General features: G+C 47.1%; 1 protein-coding gene across 1 annotated transcript in view; it reads left to right on the forward strand.

Moving 5' to 3' along the window:
- The window catches only part of CCDC169 (coiled-coil domain containing 169), a 57,912-nt gene that overhangs the window by 236 nt on the left and 37,074 nt on the right, over nt 1-20,602 (forward strand). Inside the window, exons 2-4 of the mRNA XM_083169783.1 lie at nt 2,396-2,478; nt 8,902-9,012; nt 17,202-17,242. Coding sequence (XP_083025909.1) covers nt 2,396-2,478; nt 8,902-9,012; nt 17,202-17,242 — 235 coding nt within the window. The remainder of the gene's footprint in view (nt 1-2,395; nt 2,479-8,901; nt 9,013-17,201; nt 17,243-20,602) is intronic.

A 20,602-nucleotide genomic window follows, 5' to 3' on the forward strand; every position in this document is an offset into this window, starting at 1 on the left:
ACTTCTAGGGTCACCCTGTTCTACGTCAGGGAGAGCAGCCGGGAGAGTCTCCGTCAGGCTCAGAGTGCCCTATGGTAGGGGGTAGGCAACGTGTGGCACCACACATCACAGTATTGCTGGTGTGTGTAGTTCCACTGCAGCTGGAGTGCTATACAATGCCTACTCCTATGCCTGCTGCTGGGGTGTGAGGAGATCTACAGCTTTATAAATACAGGTAAAAAGTTAGGAGAGGTCACACTCACAGACCTCCAAAACCTCCAACATAAATTAAAAACATAGTGAGTGGGAAGTGGCCCAGAATTTCCTTGTTGAAAATGCAACAGCCTTTGTCGCTGGGTGGTCAACTAATATTCAGTGACCTCTAACCTACGCTATGCTCTTGACTGGGTTGGAGGAACGAATAACTTTGTTTGACTAACATTAGATCAGGCATTTCTTACAGGGGACTCACTGGTTGTATTATCACATACGCCATTGCCTTCTATTACATCGTAAATTAGGATTACCGTCAGCCTCTACTATTTACTCCAAATATGGCCTGGCACACTGTACGCTGAAGGTTTGGCTTGCCCAGTACTCGCTCACTGTTCTTGTCACTGAATTATAATGAATTATCATCGTGATTTTCAAAGCGGTAGAGCTGACATAGTTTTTTGCAATGGCATCTTGGGGGTTTACGTCTTGTACATCAGTGTTTGGATGAAGAACTTACTTCAGTTCTTGATCTTTCCAGACCAAAATACCTAGTTCCTAATATAGTCTTTCCTTTATTTGCTTACTTTCAAGCTCATAGTTACATCCCCAAATTATTAACTGACCTCAGCGGCGTAACTATAAATTTTGCTCCCCCTGATAGTGAATCAGACAGGTTTGTCTAAATGGTAAAATGAGTGTGTGCATAATAAAGTTTTACTGTTCTCTGTGTGTGTGTGTGTTTTTAAATTCTTTTTACAGGTGGACTACAAGTCTAAGTCGGCCCATTAATGCCCCGCATGCTGAGACTTGTGGTTTGCCAAGTCCCAGCATGCGGTGAAGGCCTGCAGGGACTTGTAGTTCACCTGTAAAAAGTTATGTTTTTTTTACACGTATCAGCACGGCGTCCACAGCCCACGGACGCCGGGGACAGCCCCGGGCTTCAGCCCTTTATTGAGGGGGTCCCCTCTCCCTCAGGTACCCCGTCCAGGGCTGACCAGCTACGTTGAGCATGATACGACCGGGGGGACCTTATGTAAAAAAGTGTCCCCCGGCTGTGGTTTGACACCGCGGGCTGTTGAAGCCCGGTGCTGGTTCCAAAATATGGGGGGACCCACAGTTTTTTTGTCCCCCGTATTTTTGGAACCAGGACCGGTCCAAGAGTCCGGGGCTGGTTTCAGAAACATGGGGGACCCCTATGCTTTTTGTCCCCCGTATTTTTGAAAACAGGACCGGCTCAATGAGCCGGGGGCTGGTAATGCTCAGGAGAGGGTACCCCACACCATTTTTATTTTTTTCGGAAAATGTGTGAATTCACCTGTTCTTTCCAAAAAAATGTCTAGAAAATCGCACCCTATTACATTTCGACCAACATGTGCAGAGAGAGTTACATTTGGGTGTTATTTTGTTTCTGTGCAGGGTAAATACTGGCTGCTTTATTTTTACACTGCAATATAGATATCAGTTTGAAGCACAAATCCCACCCAAATCTACAGATGAATCTGTTCTTATCAGCTCTGCTGTTGCTCCAGACGCCCGTATCTGGCGGCTGGTACGCCAGCAGACATGGACACGTGAGCATCTCACATGCTCGTGCGTCCATTGCCGGGAATGGGGCGAGTGAGCGTCTCCGTATAAAGCGTAAAGGCTGCGAATGTATACGCAGCTGCGAATGTGTTTATGATGCCTTACGATGGGCATCTCTTTTGCAAGCCAGGGTGGCAGCTTCACTTGTTAACATTAGCAGCTCCGTAGCTTAGAAACTCACATTTGCAATTGCATTTGTGTACAAACGTGAATTAGGCCCATTGCGTGGGGCAGTATAACTATCCTCAGTCACAGGAAAACTGATTCTTCAGCTGAATGTTAATTTTCAGAGATCATAAAAGTGCGGTCTCCAATTATGTAAATTTATCTCTGATCACAGGGTATAATTAAAATGAAACCTTAATGATTTGTCACTTCTCTGTTAATGTAATATACAGCACTGTGGAAGGAGCACAGTTCACTCGCTAGCTCTGTTCAGACACTTCTAAATATGCAATTATTTCTGAACGAGACCTATTACATGATACATGCCTATAGATTTTATTTCTCAAATAATTAGTTCTCCTGTTAAGTATTTTGTCTGCTTATTAACACTTTACCCCAGGCTCAAGTATTTAGTATTAATAGTAAAGTTCAATATTTTTGATTTGCTCAGGGAAGTTTTGGAATCCTCCATATTTGAAATGAAAAACACAATTGCAGATCTGGAAAGAAAATTGAAGAGTGTGGATGATGAAGGTAAAGAAAGTAATTTTATAAAAGGAAATAGGGTATAATTGCAGCAAATCCGACTGTTAGACTGCCAGGATCGGTGAGCGAAGGGAGGATGGTGCCTGGTGTGCTGCTGCTGCTGCTGCTGCTCACCTGGGCCCTTATTCTGATCGGAGCGGTCGGAGCCGATTATGCGGCCAGGACCGTGCGTGCGAAACCCCGCCTTCCATACGGATCGCCAACTCCGTCCGTATGCGGTAAGAAGCTGTCCGAACGGACCGCACGTGTATTTTTCACGGAATACGCCTCCTCCATCTAAGGGAACCTCCCCCATCATTCGATGGTCGCAGACCATCGAATGCAGGACCGAGTGGTCAGGCAGCTCCCGCAACCTCAGACCACACGGACATTTTTCCGTGCAAAAGCAGGGATCTGGGCGGGCAGCTGACATCCGGCGATGTCATATGTCCGCCCCCTACACGTGCGTCACGGCCGCATTACCATACGTACGCCCAGCGTTTTCATGGGAACTCCCATGAAACGCGGGGCGTATGCATATGGTAATGAGCCCAAATAGCCCTTCACGCCCCTCTCCACCCCCTGTTCGGAGTGTTCACATATCATGCGGAATTTCGCCGTACGCCCCGCTCGCACATGCGCAGAGACGCCTCTGCACACGCGCAGACACAAAACATCGGCGGGCCGAACGCACGCGGATATATCCGCACCGATCAGAATAAGGGCCATGGTGCTCCCTGCTTCATCTTCTCAATCTGACTTTTTTAAAAGTTGGATTAAGATTGTCGGAAACAGGCCAAAACCTGTAGAATTTGGCCCCGTTTCCAACAAAAGCAGGCGGATTGGTGGCTAGTGAATCCACCTGGTTTCTGGCAGGTCGGAGCATTCCAACCTGTCGGGAAAAAAAAAATCAAAAGAATGGAATAGGTCAAATCATGGGTTCCACTGAAAAGTCAGAAGCTGACGTTTTTCGACTGTAATTGAATACTGCCCTATGTATGCAAATGCTAGGAGCCTAGGGAATAAAATCCCAGAACCAATTGCAATAATGACAAGGTCATATCTTCTGAAGGATGTAAATACTCTAGAGATGGTACAAAGAAGGGCAACTAAAATGGTGCATAGTCTACATCACAAAACATACCCAGAAGGTCAAAAAATCTCAATATGTAGAGTTTGGAGCAGGGAAGGGAAAGGGGGGACATGATAGAAACTTTCAAATATATGAAGGGCTATAACAAGGTCTAGGAGGGAAACATTGCTCAAATGAAGAGAACTAGTAGAACACAAGGACATGCACTGACACTGGAGGGCGGAAGTTCAGGGGAAATCTGAGGAAAAATTGCTCCACAGAAAGGGGAGTGGACAAGTGGCTCAGCCTCAGAGGTACAGTAGCAGAGGCTAAGACAGTAGAACAATTTAAACATGCATGGGATAGGTATAAGCACATCCTTACAAAGAAATAAGGATCAAATAGGGTTATGGTTAAAAAAGGGGCAGACTAGATGGGCCACATGGTTCTTCTCTGCCATCAAATACTATTTGTCTGTGTTTACCAGGATCTCTGGAGGTAGCTCTTCAATGTCCCGGCTGAACTCAAGTCTATATAAAGCAGATTTTTTTACCATATTTATTAGAAAATGGGTGGAAAACTGGGTATTGGATCTCTAGGTTATTCTACTAGTTGATGGTTATACGTTGTCTTATTAACAGCAAAGACCTTTTCCTTGCCAATCTTTTTAATTAACTGCCCTCCCAAAGCCAATGACCCTAGATACAGTGGATATATTTATCTGTCTTGTATCAGGTCACTGCTTTCTTTGAGGATCTAGAAGTATGAGGGCATTCCAGAAAGTAAAGGCCGTATGCGCTTTTCCCACTGTGCAGGTTCCCTACTCTCCCCACTGTGCAGGTTATTTAATCAGCTCCATGTTCTTTTTCTGTTGTTATTGTGAGAGGATTGGCATTCCTCTTTGAAGGTTCGCAGCTGTAAAAATAACACAGGGAGGGTTTTCATATGTACTAGACACCTGGCGCCAGGATGACATTTGTGTCCATGTGTTCTCAGAAGGTTGAATGTGTTGTATATAAAATAGAGTAACACTACGGGGACTTTTAATCACAGCTTGTGAAGAGACAAAGTTGTGCCATCCAATCAGCTCCTGTCATTCATTCTCTCTCTCTCTCTCTCTCTCTCTCTCTCTCTCTCTCTCTCTCTCTCTCTCTCTCTCTCTCTCTCTCTCTCTCTCTCTCTCTCTCTCTCTCTCTCTCTCTCTCTCTCTCTCCTGCATGTTAATTATTATTATTTTTTTTACTGATTTGGGCATTGTCTGGCAACAAATTGAATACATATTAGCTGTTCTGTTCCCATATTATTATTTGTACCTTATATGCTGTTGGAATCAGTCTGTAAAAGGCTTTGTATATTATGTTTAATGTGAAGCAAAATGCACTTTTCTGATTAACAATATATATGGCTTAGTAAGTACTAATGGAGAGGCCTTTCTAGATCCCCAGGAGTCTTCAGCAATGACTACAAGGAACCTCAGATGTATTAAATCCTTAAGAGCATAAGAACGTACTAAGAGAAATGACTCATGTTCTCCATTAAGGAGACTGAGCATAACACAAAAGGCATTAAAAGCAGCATATTCAGGTTATGGGGATTGTAAGGGACTAACATATTTGTCCTGATTATGTTTACCAAAGCAGCAGCTGTTCATTGTGTTAGAGTGTGTGTGTGTGTGTGTGTGTGTGTTAGAGTGAGTGTGTGTGTGTGTGTGTGTGTGTGTGTGTGTGTGAACAGTCAGGCAGCTACAGAACTACATTTACAGTGATGCTCAGCCAGCCAATTACTATAAAGCTTTATAGCCCCAACAGTTTTAGTCATTAACATGAAATGTTAGATGTGGTGTGGTAAAGTATACAGTATCTCTGGCTTCATCTGTGATATGAAAAGCTGCAGATTCTGAATGCTTTTATTATGACTTGTATTATGACCTAACGTCTAAAGGCATTTACTTCGACTATACCTAAAACTACTGTGGCCACATTTATTACTTTATTACTTTTATGTTTGGTTTTTAATGGGTATAGTAGTTTTATGGTGTATGACATATTGAATAAATTGTTATATATTCTATGTACACTATGGTTTTGTATTGCCATATAGGAGCGCTGTGATTAGTGGTATCGGTACTTGTGTATTATCACGGCGCCCCCGATTTCCATCGCAGGGCATTGTACAACCAAAAAATTGCATTGCGATCGATATGATCGCATGCGATACGACGCGATTGTACCCGATATTTAATTGTACAGGCACCCAGATGCCTGATTCCTATGTTAAATGCCCCCCCAGACCCGATTTTAGATTGTACACCCACCCTGATGGGTAATGACTATGTTAAATGCCCCCCTCCCCATTGTTAACACCACCCCACTATCAATGCCAACCCAAAGCGTGGTGAGCGGCGGTGGTACTCGTCCTCCGACATTTTCATACCCCCACTATCCACGTCTGCGTGGAGTTGATATTATATAGTGTGGCGAGCGCACGCGTAATACTTGTGAAGTAATGCGCGTCCCCTCGCCACGCTTCAGGCTTGGTGGCTCACTGCGCTCACCACACTATATAAAATCAACTCCACGCCGACGTGGATAGTGGGGGTATGAAAAGGTCGGAGGACGCGTACCGCCACGCTTCGGGTTGCCGTTGATAGTGGGGTGGCATTAACAATAGGGGGGCATTTAACATAGTCATTACCCATCAGGATGGGGATACAATTAAAAATCGGGTCTGGGTGGGCATTTAACATGGGAATTAGCCCAAATCGCATCGCATGCCATTATAATGGCATGCGATGCGACGCGATATTAAAATTGTACACTCATCCCGGGGAAAGGCTCAAATCGGGTCCCATCGCATACCTTAATTAGTGGTATGCGATGCGACGCGATGGGCGCGGTGATAATACACAAGTACCGTGGTATCAGTATCTGCATATTAGGTCATCATTCTCTTATGTGGTGAAGAATTACTTCATTCCCTGGTTTTCTGAAGTGATTTGTGTTTGAATTGCAAGTTGTTTTCTATATTCCAGATATAAAGCTTGCATTGGCTTTGGCAGCATATGTACAGTTCTGCCTGCAACACAGGTCCTTATTCTGGTTCACTTGCAAAGGCAAATTCCTTCTCAAATGGACAAAACCATGTGCACTGCAGGTGGGGCAGATGTAAAGGCCCCCATACATTAGTCCAACTTGTCCTAAGGATTGTCCCGGCAGCTCCCTGGGAGGGATCACATGCGATTAGGCACTTCATGTGCCAGTTTTGCATGTAATAAATCACATGCGATTTATCACATGCAACTCCCAGGGAGCTGCAGTCAGAGGGGCAGCGAACGCCGGCGGCGGGAGCACTTAAAAAAAAAAAAGCCCATACATATGAATGGGCAGCCACTGATTGGCTGAGAGAGGTCTCAATCAATCAATGGTGGCTTCCTATTAATTTGTAGGAGCTTTTTTTTTTAAGTGCTGCCAGCATCTGCAACTGCCTGGCTCCCTGTTCCCTACGCTGACCCCCCCCCCCCCCCCCCCCCCCCCCCCCAAAATCGCATAGTGTATGGGGGCCTTAACATGTGCTGAGACAGTTAGATTTGGGTGGGTTATTTTGTTTCTGTGCAGGGTAAATACTGTTTGCTAAATATAGATCTCACTTTGACATAAAACTCCACCCAAATCTAATTCTCTCTGCACATGTTACATCTGCCCCACCTGCAGTGCACATGGTTTTGTCCATTTCAAAAATAATTGGCCTTTGTGAGTGAACCAGAATAAGGGCCACAGTGACAACACAGGACATAGCATTTCATGTTCGGCATACTGGTGGCTAGGAAAGTGTTATGACTGTTATACATAATAAATGTCAACATGGACAGCGGCCAGACACTATGACCATGTCGACACTCCCTCTCACAGCCTAACCCTCACTCTCTTGCCCATGCAGCCTAAACCCAGAGTTGCTGACTTTCTGTCTATCCATTGCAAGAGGAGGTACAGTGGAAGGAGGTGTGGGGACATGGCTCAATAATAGGGGGAGGTCGCTGTATGTGACATCACCTAAAGGCATTACTATTCCGCATGATTCGGGTAATTGGCATCCCCGAACCGCACACATTTGTAGACAGCTGCAGGGTAGTTGCAAGCATTGGGGCAAGATCTGGATACTTGCCCATTCTTCTAATATTTGTATGCCTCTCGGCCTAACCATAATGCCAGTATTCTGACAGTGTTGCCTGTCAATGTCATAACTGTCGACATTGTGCTTGCCGACATATTTATTGCCAGCCTTGTGGACCGATGCACAAACTTTCCTGTGATTTAAACAAGGTAGCTACGTATGTTCCATTTAATTCCATTCCCAGAGATTTTATTATTCTCAAGAAAACGTTATGGGTCATCTAGGGACATACAGCAAATACATGTAATAACCATTCTCAGATGTTTTATGCTGCCAATGTTTCTCCTTTAGAATGAAAGTTCTAGAGCCAATACATTACTACCGTGTCAGCATTCCATGTCCGACATAACGCTGACGACACAGACCGTACCCACCAACAGATTGTGCTGGATTATTGGTGGGGTGTGATTTGTTATAGGGCTCTGCAGTCTGCTGCATTGGGGAATTTGTCCAAGTATGAAAGCGTATGTGGCGAGCTGCACCTGCTTTCCTTAGGTTTCCGATTGTTAGGTCGACCATAATTGGTCGACAGGCAAAAGATCGACATGCACTAGGTCAGCACAAGCAACAGGTCAAAATGGTAGTGGTTGACACATGGAAAGGGTGTGTTAAAAACTTGCGGCGCCGGCTTCCCTGCAGTGCTGTAGTGGGCCGGGGTGTCCGTGCCGTGGGGGTACCTGCGGCGCTGTCATTGTGTATAAAGCTGGCGGCGGCCGGCGGGGTCCCTGGAGTGAATAGAAAATAACTAACGATATGCGGCGCGGGAAGCACTAGTTATTTTCTATTCACTGCAGGGACCCCGCTGGCCACCGCCAGCTTTATACACAATGACAGCGCCGCAGGTACCCCCGCGGCACGGACACCCCTGCCCGCTCCAGCATTGCAGGGACGCCGGCGCCGCAAGTTTTTTACACAGTTCGCTAACCCTCCATGCTGGGGGTGAGGGGCGAACTGCCGCCCTCCAGGTGCCGGCGCCCTAGGCAAATGCCTAGAGCTGCCTAGTGGTGGTGCCGGCCCTGTACATATATTATATATATATATATATAGAGAGAGAGAGAAAGATTTGCATAAACATGGAGCTTTTGATCATGTATGTAACAGAAGCAATTAGAATAAGGGCAGCATTATAATCGTACATTTTGTATTACGACAAACCTAATGGGCTCATGACCTGTTTTCCCATGTATCAGGAAGTGAATGGAAGACGAGGTATGAGACGCAGCTTGAACTAAACAAACAATTAGAAAGACAAAGTCATGTACTTCAAGAAAAATCGGAATATTTACGCGGCAATCCAACAGGTATGTAATCTCTGTATTATTGTATTATGCAAATCTAGCTCCTGTTCACTTGGCATAGCATTTTACCACCTTCACCCCCTTAGGAGTCGAATTGCCAAAAATCCCGGCTTAGTGGGTGACTGTAAATAACTGTCACAGTTTTCAAACCACCGAGCAAGTCACATGTTCCCGGTCACCCAGCAAGTGCACAGGTTAGAGTGTAATAGTAATTTGGTATGCCCTCCCATGCATCGTTAACAACCCCCTCCTTCGTCCTGCATGTTCATACGAAGGAGATCCATATTAACTATGGCCATGTTGCAGCTGCCCACCATCACTCCCTTCCAAGCCTGCAACGGCAAGTGTGAATGCTCCTGCCGATGCCTGCACCCCAGCCGAGTCAGCTAGTGTGCAGGGGGCTTAAGAGTGAGGTTCCATATTGCTTTCTCTAGAGGTAAGGTATACATCAAAGGCAGGCATTTTGAGTTGAGTCTATCAACTAGTAATACATCACTGGCATGGTACAGTGCCTCTGTGATGTCACTATTGAATTAATTGATCATTCTGGTTGTATAGGCACAGGTAGAGATGTAGGGTGACATTTATTAGGATGTGATTTTTAGTAAGGTTCTGAAATCGCACCATATTGCATGTTTTCAAATCGCACATGTTTTTTTTTTTTAAGAAATCAACAATTGTATGGAATGCGAATTGAGGCATGAAAAATGCGATGTGATGCAATGTGATGCAATAAAGTGTGAACTTTAGTCAGGAAAATGTGCAAATTTTAGTCAGGAAAATGTGCTAATTAATGCACATGTACGATTTGTTAGACATGTTAATGTGTGGTTTTTGTAAAAAATTATTTTTAAAAACGACGTTGGGTCCCCCCCCTCCTGAGCTTAACCAGCCCAGGGCTCAAAGAACCGGTCCTGGTTTTAGAAATTCAGGGGTTTCTTAAACCAGCATCAGGCTGAAGGCTGGTCCTGGTTCCCAATATATGGGGGACAAAATTAGTAGGGGTCCCCCATATTTTGGCAACCAGCACCAGGCCCAAACAGCCAACAGGGTAATGCCACAGCCGGGGGAATCTTTTTATGCAAGTTCCCCCAGCAAAAGCATTCATACCCGTGGCTGTTCAGCCCAAACAGGGACCCTGGAAGAGTGGGGACTCCCCCCAATAAAGGGGTCCCCCCTCTCCTCCAGAGCTATCGCTGCCCAGGCTGATGCCCCTGGGGTGGTGGGCACCAGGCTGATAAATAGTTAACAATAGATTAAACTTGTGCAATGTTGTGGAACTACAAGTCACAGCAAGCCTGCACCACATGCAGGGACTTGGAGAACCACAAGTCCCAGCATGCGGGGAATTAAAGGGCCACAATATGACAAATAGTGAAATAAAACACACACACAAACAAACAGTATAACTTTATTACACACTACATTAATTTACACATACATTACCTATGGATTCCCTCAAAGCCCTGTTCTTGTAGAGTCCAAACGGGCACGCCTCCCGGATAAGGCGTCTAATGCATTATTGAGATGAACCTTTTCTTTCAACTTAAACCTTGATTACCCCTAGCAGTAAATCACAAGGACACATGACCTGAAATAACTCACACGGACACGTGACCTGAAATAACGACACGGACAACCACTGCATAAGTTTAAAAAGGTAAAGGGTATTTATTGTGGGATGGCCTAGAGAGCGCTTGGAGACCAGCCAGTCATAAACGTTAGCAATGGCGGCGACTACAACGCCCCAACTTGTAACTAGGGCGAGGAACCGCCCCCATTGAATTCAAAGCCAGCCTGCGCTGTGACTGTCTTGCCGCCCCTGCTAGGGCCTAATGAGGACAGTTCTAAAAGTGTCCTGCTTCCCCCCTCGGGGGCAGAACTCACCAGCCTTCCTGGCAGAGGGTGGCAATACCTCACAGTGACCACCTGTACTTCAAACTGGACTGCTGATCGAGAGCGCCCTCCCGCCAATTAATATTTAAATTGATGAGAGCCAAATTTGGGTGACGGCCGAAAGGCCATGTGGTAGGTTAGCACAAGGGAGGGAGCAGGGGCGGGCTGGGCCGGGGGGCAGAGTGCCATATGCCCCCCGGGCCGCTTACCCACCCACTGGCTGCGGGCCGTGCTGCGGCTGGATCAGCTTCTCCAGCCCTCCTGCGCTGGCCGCGGCTTCCAGAACACGGCCGCGGCCGTGTTCTGGAAGCCGCGGCCAGCGCAGGAGGGCTGGAGAAGCTGATCCAGCCGCAGCACGGCCCGCAGCTAGCGAGTGGGTAAGCGCTCTCCCCCCCCCCCCCTCCCTCACCCCAGCATATGTGTTTCTGTCACTGTGGGGGCATATCTGGCACTGTGTGGGGGCATATCTGGCACTGTGTGGGGGCATATCTGGCACTGTGTGGGGGCATATCTGGCACTGTGTGGGGGCATATGTGTATCTGGCACTGTGGGGGGCATATCTGGCACTGTGGGGGCATATATGTATTTGGCACTGTGGGGACATATGTGTATCTGGCACAGTGGGGCATATGTGTATTTGGCACTGTGGGGTCATATGTGTATCTGGCACTGTGGGGGCATATGTGTATTTGGCACTGTGGGGGCATATGTGTATCTGGCACTGTGGGGCATATGTGTATTTGGCACTGTGGGGGCATATCTGGCACTGTGGGGGCATATGTGTATCTGGCACTGTGGGGGCATATGTGTATCTGGCACTGTGGGGACATATGTGTATCTGGCACTGTGGGGGCATATGTGTCTGGCACTGTGGGGGCATATGTGTATTTGGCACTGTGGGGGCATATGTGTCTCTGGCACTGTGGGGGCATATGTGTCTCTGGCACTGTGGGGGCATATCTGGCACTGTGGGGGCATATGTGTCTTTGGCACTGTGGGGGAATATGTGTCTCTGGCACTGAGGGGGCATATGTGTCTCTGGCACTGTGGGGGCATATGTGTCTCTGGCACTGTGGGGGCATATCTGGCACTGTGGGGGCATATGTGTCTTTGGCACTGTGGGGGAATATGTGTCTCTGGCACTGTGGGGGCATATGTGTCTCTGGCACTGTGGGGGCATATGTGTCTCTGGCACTCTGGGGGCATATGTGTCTCTGGCACTCTGGGGGCATATCTGGCACTGTGGAGGAATATGCGTATTTGGCACTGTGGCAGAATATCTGGCACTGTGGCGGCATTTGTGTCTGGCACTGTGGGGGCATATGTGTATTTGGTACTGTGGCGGAATATCTTGCACTGTGGGGGCATATCTGGCACTGTGGACATCACATTGTGCGGTGTAATGGGCATCATGGTATGGTGCGTAATGGACATTACGGTGTGGGGAGCATTGGGTAATTGCCATCACAGTATGGGGTGTAATGGGCATCAAGGTGTGCAGCATAATGTGTAATTAGCATCACAGTGTGCGGTGTATTGAGTAATTAGCATCGCAGTGTTGGGCGTAATGTGTAACTGGCATCATGGTGTTCAGCATAATGTGTAATTGGCATTACGGCATGTGGCTTTATGTGTAATGGGTATTACAAGGTTCGCTAAAATGTGCAATCTGCAGGTACACAATACAATCATGGTACAGGCAACGCCCCTTATGATAGGCCACGCCCCTAATTTTTCGGCGCGCCTACGGCGCGCAAAAGCATTCCTTCCGACGGTGACTTGGCTGATTATGGGCCAGTGCTTTGGACTTGCCCCCTAGGCTAAAAGTTGCCAGCCAGCCCCTGCGAGGGAGGGTAGGAATCCAGACTCAAGAGGAAGATGGATCACCTGACTACCTCTTATGTACCTCCACCTAAGCTACCACCCCTTCTACACCTGATTGGCTACCCCATCTACACTGCACTTCTATGGGTAAGTGACACTCTGATTTCTATCTTTGTCATACCATCCCAAACTGCACCGACTCTTATATTCCCTCATGCCTAGGCAGCCCTCGCTCTCTCTAGATCACTGCCTGCTCTGCCTGCCAGTACCCCTGCGAGTGAAGCCCAAATGTTTGTTTACATTCTCAGCTCCTCCCACATGCCAGGGTTTAGTCCCGCCGACCAGCCAATAAGGAGCAATTCTTCTTTATATATATATATATATATATATATATATATATTGACTCTGCCCTCCCGAATGACCCTCAAATCACATCAGATTGCAGTGACGGTGCAGGGCTTTGTAATATCATGCTTGCTTTCTTAGGTCAGGGGGTTTCTGGGTACTCAAATCCCCCTGTGCGCACTAGTGGTGTCTTTAAACTTGCTGGTAAGAGGTATGTTTCAATTATGACACCTATATGTTGACCTCGTGAACGCATTCTCCTTTTTAAAACCACTTTAATATCTTACTAAATGCCATTACAGAAAATATCAATAGAGCTAGTAGTAGTAGTAGTACGTTTATTTATAGGGCGCCGCAAAGTGTCCGCAGCGCCGTACATAGCAAACAAAAAAAAATGACGAGGTAACGTACAGGGTGTGTTGAAAAATACAGTATAAATGGGGGTATAGCTGGTAGAACTAAAATCAGCATCAGTTCAGAAGTAGGTGTCAAAATTGTCAAGGAGACTAAAGATGAAGTAGAGGAAGGGAAGAACAGGACAGGAGCACAGGTGAGGTAAAGAGGTAGGGTGAGTACGTGAGGAAGGAGGGCCCTACTCATAAGAGTTAACATACTAAAAATAGGTGGGTGGACGAACGAAAAACAATAGGATAAGTAGGAACGGAGGGGAAGGAGGCAGGATAAGAGGATCAAAAGAGGTTAGGAGGAGGGATAGGCTAGTCGAAAAAAGTGGGTTTTGAGGGAGCGCTTGAAGGAGGTAAGGGAATCAGAAAGCCTGATGGGTGGCGGGAGGTTGTTCCAGTGCAGGGGGGCAGCGCGAGAGAAGTCTTGGACACGGGAGTGGGAGGAGGTGATTAGGTGAGAGGTCAGTCGGCGGTCAGCGATGGAGCGAAGAGGACGGGAGGGAGTGTGGATAGAGATCAGTGAAGAGAGGTAAGGAGCGGTGGAGGAGGAGAGAGCTTTGTAGGTGGTGGTGAGGAGTTTAAAGAGAACTCGGAAAGGAATGGGGAGCCAGTGAAGAGATAGACAGAGGGGGGAGGCGGAGGTAGAGCGGCGGGAGAGGAAGATGAGCCTAGCAGCAGCGTTAAGAATGGATTGGAGAGGTGCGAGGCGGGTGAGAGGTAGCCCGGAGAGAAGGATGTTGCAGTAGTCAAGGCGGGAGATGACAAGAGAGTGAATGAGAATTTTGGTCGCGTCAGTGGAGAGGAATGGTCTGATGCGTGAGATGTTGCGTAGGTGAAAGCGGCAAGACTGTGAGAGAGCACGAATGTGGGGGGTGAAAGAGAGGGAGGAGTCAATGATGACACCAAGGCAGCGCGTTTGGTCGGTGGAGGTGATCTCGGTTTCACCAATACTGATGGAGATAGTGGGAGAAGAGGGGATGTTCGGGGGATGGAAGATTAGAAGTTCAGTTTTAGCCATGTTTAGCTTCAGGAAGCGTTGGGTCATCCAGGCTGAGATGGCTGTGAGGCATTCAGAGACCTTGGACAGGAGTGATGGGGATAGATCGGGGGAAGAGAGATAGATTAGGGTATCATCAGCATAAAGGTGGTAATGAAAACCATAGGAGCTGATGAGAGTGCCCAGAGAGGTGGTGTAGAGAGAGAAGAGGAGAGGGCCAAGGACAGACCCTTGGGGAACACCGACTGGCTGCGGGGTAGTAGGAGAGGAGGAGCTCGGAGTGGAGACGGAGAAGGAGCGATCGGAGAGGTATGAGGTGAACCAGGAGAATACCGTGCCAGTGATGCCAAAGGAGCGGAGTGTGTTGAGCAGGAGAGGGTGGTCAACAGTGTCAAAGGCAGCTGACAGATCAAGCTGGATGAGGATAGAGAAGAGGCCTTTGGATTTAGCCGATATTAGATCGTTAGTGACTTTGGTCAGGGCAGTTTCAGTGGAATGTAAAGGGCGGAACCCGGATTGGAGGGGGTCGAGAATGGAGTTAGCAGTAAGGTGGTTTAGGAGACGATTATAGGTCAGACGTTCTAGGAGTTTGGAGGCAAAAGGGAGGAGGGAGATGGGCCTGTAGTTGGATGGGGAGTTGGGGTCCAGATTTGTTTTTTTGAGAATTGGGGAGACAAGAGCGTGTTTGAAGGAGGAAGGGAAGATCCCAGAGGATAGGGAAAGATTAAACAGGTGAGCCAGGTGAGAGCAGACTGACGGACTGAGACGACGGATAATATTGGAGGGGATAGGATCAAGCGGGCAGGTGGAGGGAGAAGCGGATTGAAGGATAGAGTGGACTTCAGCAGCAGTGGTGGGGTAAAATGAGGACAGGGGTTGGAAGGAGGGGAGTGGGGATGTAGGAGGGGAGGAGGGAGAGGGTGGGGTCATGGCAGCAGTGATGGCAGTCCTGAGAGAGGAGATTTTGGTTGAAAAGTAGGTAGCAAAATCAGCGGCTACGATGGAGGACGGAAGAGCTGGAGGAGGGGGGGAGAGCAAGGAGTTGAAGGTGGCGAAGAGCCTGCGGGGATTGGATGATTGGGAAAGGATGAGGGACTTAAAGTAGGATTCCTTGGCCAGAGCAAGGGCAGAGCTGAAGGAGGAAAGAATGAATTTGAAATGGAGATAATCCGCGAGGGAGCGTGATTTCTTCCAGAAGCGCTCAGCAGTGCGAGAGCACTTTTTAAGGAATCGGGTGATAGGCGAGTGCCACGGTTGGGGGTTGGAGCATCGAAGGGGGATAGAGGATGGAGGGCAGGCAGAGTCCAATGTCGAAGATAGGGTGTCATTATAGAAGGAGGCGGCGAGGTTCGGGCAGGACATGGTGGTGATTGGGGCGAGAAGAGGACACAGCGTGTTAGAGAAGGCAGCAAGATCAAGTGTGTTGACGTTATGCCGTGAGACAATGCGCTTGGGAGGGGGAGTGGGAGAGGGGGAAGCAGTGAGGGAGAAGGAGATGAGGTGATGGTCAGAAAGAGGAAAAGCCGAGATAGTGTAGTCAGTAAGGGAACAAGAGCGAGAGAAGACGAGATCGAGGGAGTGTCCTTGGATGTGGGTGGGAGAGGTAGTCCACTGAGATAGGCCAAGAGAGGAGCAGAGAGAGAGGAGTTTGGAGGTGCCAGGATCAGCGGGTTTATCCAAGGGGATGTTAAAGTCACCAAGAATGACAGATGGCAGGTCAGAGGAGAGGAAGTGTGGGAGCCAGGCGGCGAAGTTGTCAAGAAATTGGGAGATAGGGCCAGGGGGGCGGTAGATTGCAGCAACACGGAGGTGGTAGGGGTAGTATAGACGGATAGAGTGAGACTCAAAGGAGGAGAAAAGGAGAGAGGGTTCAGGGTGAATGACACTGTGGGTGCATGAGGCTGAGAGGAGAAAACCCACACCGCCACCTTGGCGACCATCCGGCCTGGGAGTGTGAGAGAAAGAGAGGCCACCGTGGGAGAGAGCAGCCGGAGAGACAGAATCAGAGGTGGAGAGCCAGGTCTCGGTGATAGCAAGGAGGTGGAATGCTCTAGAGATGTCTAGCAGTCAAACTGTCAGGAATGTGAGGCACAGGTATTTGGTGCACAGAAGAAACATGACAGCAACATCTCCAGCTCAAACAGTCATTTTCTAGTATGACTTGGCTATTTACATGTGGCCCAGTTTCCAGTATATGTCGTAGCCTCATACTGCCATTGGTTACAAGATTACCTCTTACAGGCAGCCGTAGTTCTATAATAAATAATAATCAGTGTTGCTTAAAAAAAACACACAGGTCGAGTCAGCCTGAGTGCGGAGCGATCTAGTTATCTAGTTATGCTTAGCACACAGCGATGCACCAGCAATGTGTGCTGAGCGATCTGCCATGGCCAGTGTTCTCAGGTGAGAGAATACTGACGATGATTAGATTGATACTATATAGATTTATGCATGCAGTATAAATGTAGTCAGGCAATAGCGACGTGCGGGAAGCACATTGCCATCTCTGGGTGCCATACACACACACACAGCGATCCGTGCTTTATTTCTAAGGACAGATCTGGACAGATCGCTTAGAAATGGCCCTCACACCACCCCGTGTGTATGCCTCATAACAGTGCAAACACCTACACTCACTATCTATTGTCACATTTTATATAATATTATTTGTAGTTTACATTTCTGAACATACAATTATTTTTCAACATTGTTTTGTCCTATTTTAGATCGATTGTCTGCTGTTCGCTCCTTTGAGCAGATGTCTGTGGTAAGCATTTATAGGACAGTTTATAATTGTGGCCTATCCTATTTATCTGTTTGTTGTTTTTTAAGGGCTCTGGGGCTGATTCCCAGTTGGGAGTAAAGCAATAAGACTTTGCACCTGGACAACCAATGTTACAGTGCAAGGGAGCAAATAGATGTATTTTATATGTTGGCTAAATACTGGCTACTTTTGCATGCAGTCCACAAATACTTAAAGACCAAGGGTGAGATTTAATAGGATGAGAGATTCAGAAAGTGAGAGATTTGGTGAGAAATCTCCAGGTTTTTTTAAAGCGGCAATCATTTACACTACAACACCAGTTTGATTTTGTAGTGTAAATGATTGCCGCTTTAAAAAAACTGGAGATTTCTCACCAAATCTCTCACTTTCTGAATCTCTCATCCTATTAAATCTCACCCCAAATATTATTTCTCTGACCTGCAGTGCAATTTGGTTAAACTGTCTTAACTATCAATATATCCTATTTTCCTTTGACTCTTGTTAAAGTCTTCCACCGCCCCATTGCACTAAACCACCCTTATCTCTGTCCACTCCAGTCACTAACTATAAGTAAGCTGCTTTTCCGGTGATATTGCCTACCGCTGGCGAGCTGTGTTTTTGTTCCTGTAGACCTAATGCATGTTCACCATAACACATACCACACCTGTCTTAACTAATCCTCATTTTTTTACACATAATTATAAAAACATTCAGAGATGATACATTGTATTTCATCAATTTGAAATCAAAGACATAAACATAACATGTTCCACAATATTCATTTAGCTACATATTTGCATTTGTTAATGTAGGTGGAAACTGAGGTACTCTTTACTTAGAAGGGCGCCCATCTCGGCCATCTCGGGCATTGAATGCACTAAAAAATCAGGTGCGATGCGACAGACGAGATGCCCGAGATTTCCCATAGGGAACAATGTTAAATGTCTCAATTGACCCGATTTTACCTGTTCAATGCCTCAATTGACCCAATTTTTCCATAGGAAACAATGTTAAATGGGCCACAGAGGCCAAATAGGCACCCTGAAGTGAATAATGGCCACCCGAATTGTTAACGCCACCCCACGATCAACGTCAACCCGAAGCGTGGCGAGCGTAGCGAGCCCGCGAGGGGCGTCGGTACGCGTCCTACGACCTTTTCATACCCCCACTATCCACGTCGGCGTGGAGTTGAGAATAGAAAGTGTGGCGAGCGCAGTGAGCCACCGAGCCCGAAGCGTGGCGAGCGCAGCGAGCCCCGCGTGGGGACGCGGATACCTTCACAGGTATCCGCGTCCCCTCGCGGGCTTCACAGCTGTCCGCGTACCCTCGCGGGGCTCGCTGCGCTCGCCACGCTTCGGGCTCGGTGGCTCGCTGCGCTCGCCACACTTTCTATTCTCAACTCCACGCTGACGTGGATAGTGGGGGTATGAAAAGGTCGTAGGACGCGTACCGCCGCCCCTCGCGGGCTCGCTTCGCTCGCCACGCATCGGGTTGACGTTGATCGTGGGGTGGCGTTAACAATTCGGGTGGCCATTATACACTTCAGGGTGCCTATTTGGCCTCTGTGGCCCATTTAACATTGTTTCCTATGGAAAAATCGGGTCAATTGAGGCATTGAACAGGAAAATTGGGTCAATTGAGACATTTAACATTGTTCCCTATGGGAAATCTCGGGCATCTCGTCGGTTGATCGCACCCGATTTTTTAGTGCATTCAATGCCCGAGATGCCCGAGATTTTTTACTAACGATGCCCACGATCAAAATCGTGGGCGCCCTTCTAAGTAAAGAGTACCGAAACGGATACCTTGCTACAGTATGTGGGTTGAGGTGAGATTTTGCATAACTGATCAGCATAGTTTTGTGTTGAAAAGAGGACACAGATTGGTAGAATACAGGACTTTTGTGCATTACTAGGCGAAACTTGTTTGAATCAAGCATATTTCTTGTGTTCTTTTTTATTAACTTCACAGTATCTGTTATTTCATGCTTGCTCTCCGGTAGGGATCAGCCTGGTCAGGTGACTAATAAAGCTAGAAATACAGCTACAGATTTATTGTCCGATCTGGCTGGTTGTAGCAAAAACCTGGTAATGGATGAGAGCAAATGACAAATGACCATTTGCTTTGAAATGCTGGAAAACTGTCACTCAGATATTACCAGGTTTTGTTCAACCAGCCAGATCTGACAATAAATGTATGGCCAGCTTTACTCCTGAAACAGGGTGGTGGCCTGGGTGGAGACATGATCACGTCATCATGGTGTGATTTACCGCGCAGACAGGGATCAGTTTCATGCAGGAGAATTGCCCATCGATTTTGCTTGCGATTCGATCCCAGTTCGATTGGGATCAAATCGAACGGCAACAAAAACGCATTCGATTTGGACTATATATTACAGATCTGTACTATAAAGTCTTGCCTGCACAGTCTAATTTGCTATTCGATTTACACTAAAGGGGAGCGCACATCGGGATCAATTCGGCATTGAATGAGGCTGAAAATCGTTCGATGTCCATTCAATTTCGATTAGATTTGAACTATATAGTTAAAATCGAGCAGAAAATCTCACCATGTGTACACAACAATTCTGGGAGAGTTGGCAAATATGTGTTATTCATGAATATTGTTAGTGTTATTTATTATTATTATTTGTTACATAAAGGGAGAGTTATTATTACGGCACTTATCGTGCCTCTAAAGCTGAGGCATAGCAGGAATCAATAACACTGAGCTTTATTAACCTCTCGGCCACCGGGATGGGGAAAATGAAGCTTCCTCCAGCTAGCGATATCTGCACATCACATAGAGCGTGCATGTCCAAACTATGGGCCTCCAGGTGTTGTGAAACTACAAGTCCCATCATGCCTTGCCACAATTGTAACATTCCCTAATAGCAAAACTGTGGCAAGGCATGATGGGATTTGTAGTTTCACAACAGCTGGAGGGCCATAGTTTGGACATGCCTGACATAGAGCTTCAGTCTAGTCCTGTTGTGCTCAATCATGCCTCCTGGCTGACCCCAATGCGTATGTGCAAGGTCTTACGCGCAGGAGAATGTGTTCTCTTTTTCGCTATTCCCATCAGTCAGGTACCACTGGACACTACGCATCCTGCCAACATATGATGAAAACAAACAGAAGTGCGCTTATTTTTTATTTCTAACAGGAGCTGCCAAAGTAATGTCTCCATTCAACAGTATTTCGACTGTGAAATTGTTATGTCTGTAGATACCATAGGGAAAAAAGCGAGTAATGGCTTTAATAAATGTTGATGTTGGATTGAAGTGTCAAATTGTGCTGGATCTAGCACATGTGACACCACATTATAATACATCTCCCCTAAAGGGCTTTATAGTAATGCTTC

The sequence above is a fragment of the Crinia signifera genome, chromosome 2, assembly GCF_055691185.1.
Source record: "Crinia signifera chromosome 2, ASM5569118v1, whole genome shotgun sequence".
Classification (NCBI taxonomy): domain Eukaryota; kingdom Metazoa; phylum Chordata; class Amphibia; order Anura; family Myobatrachidae; genus Crinia; species Crinia signifera.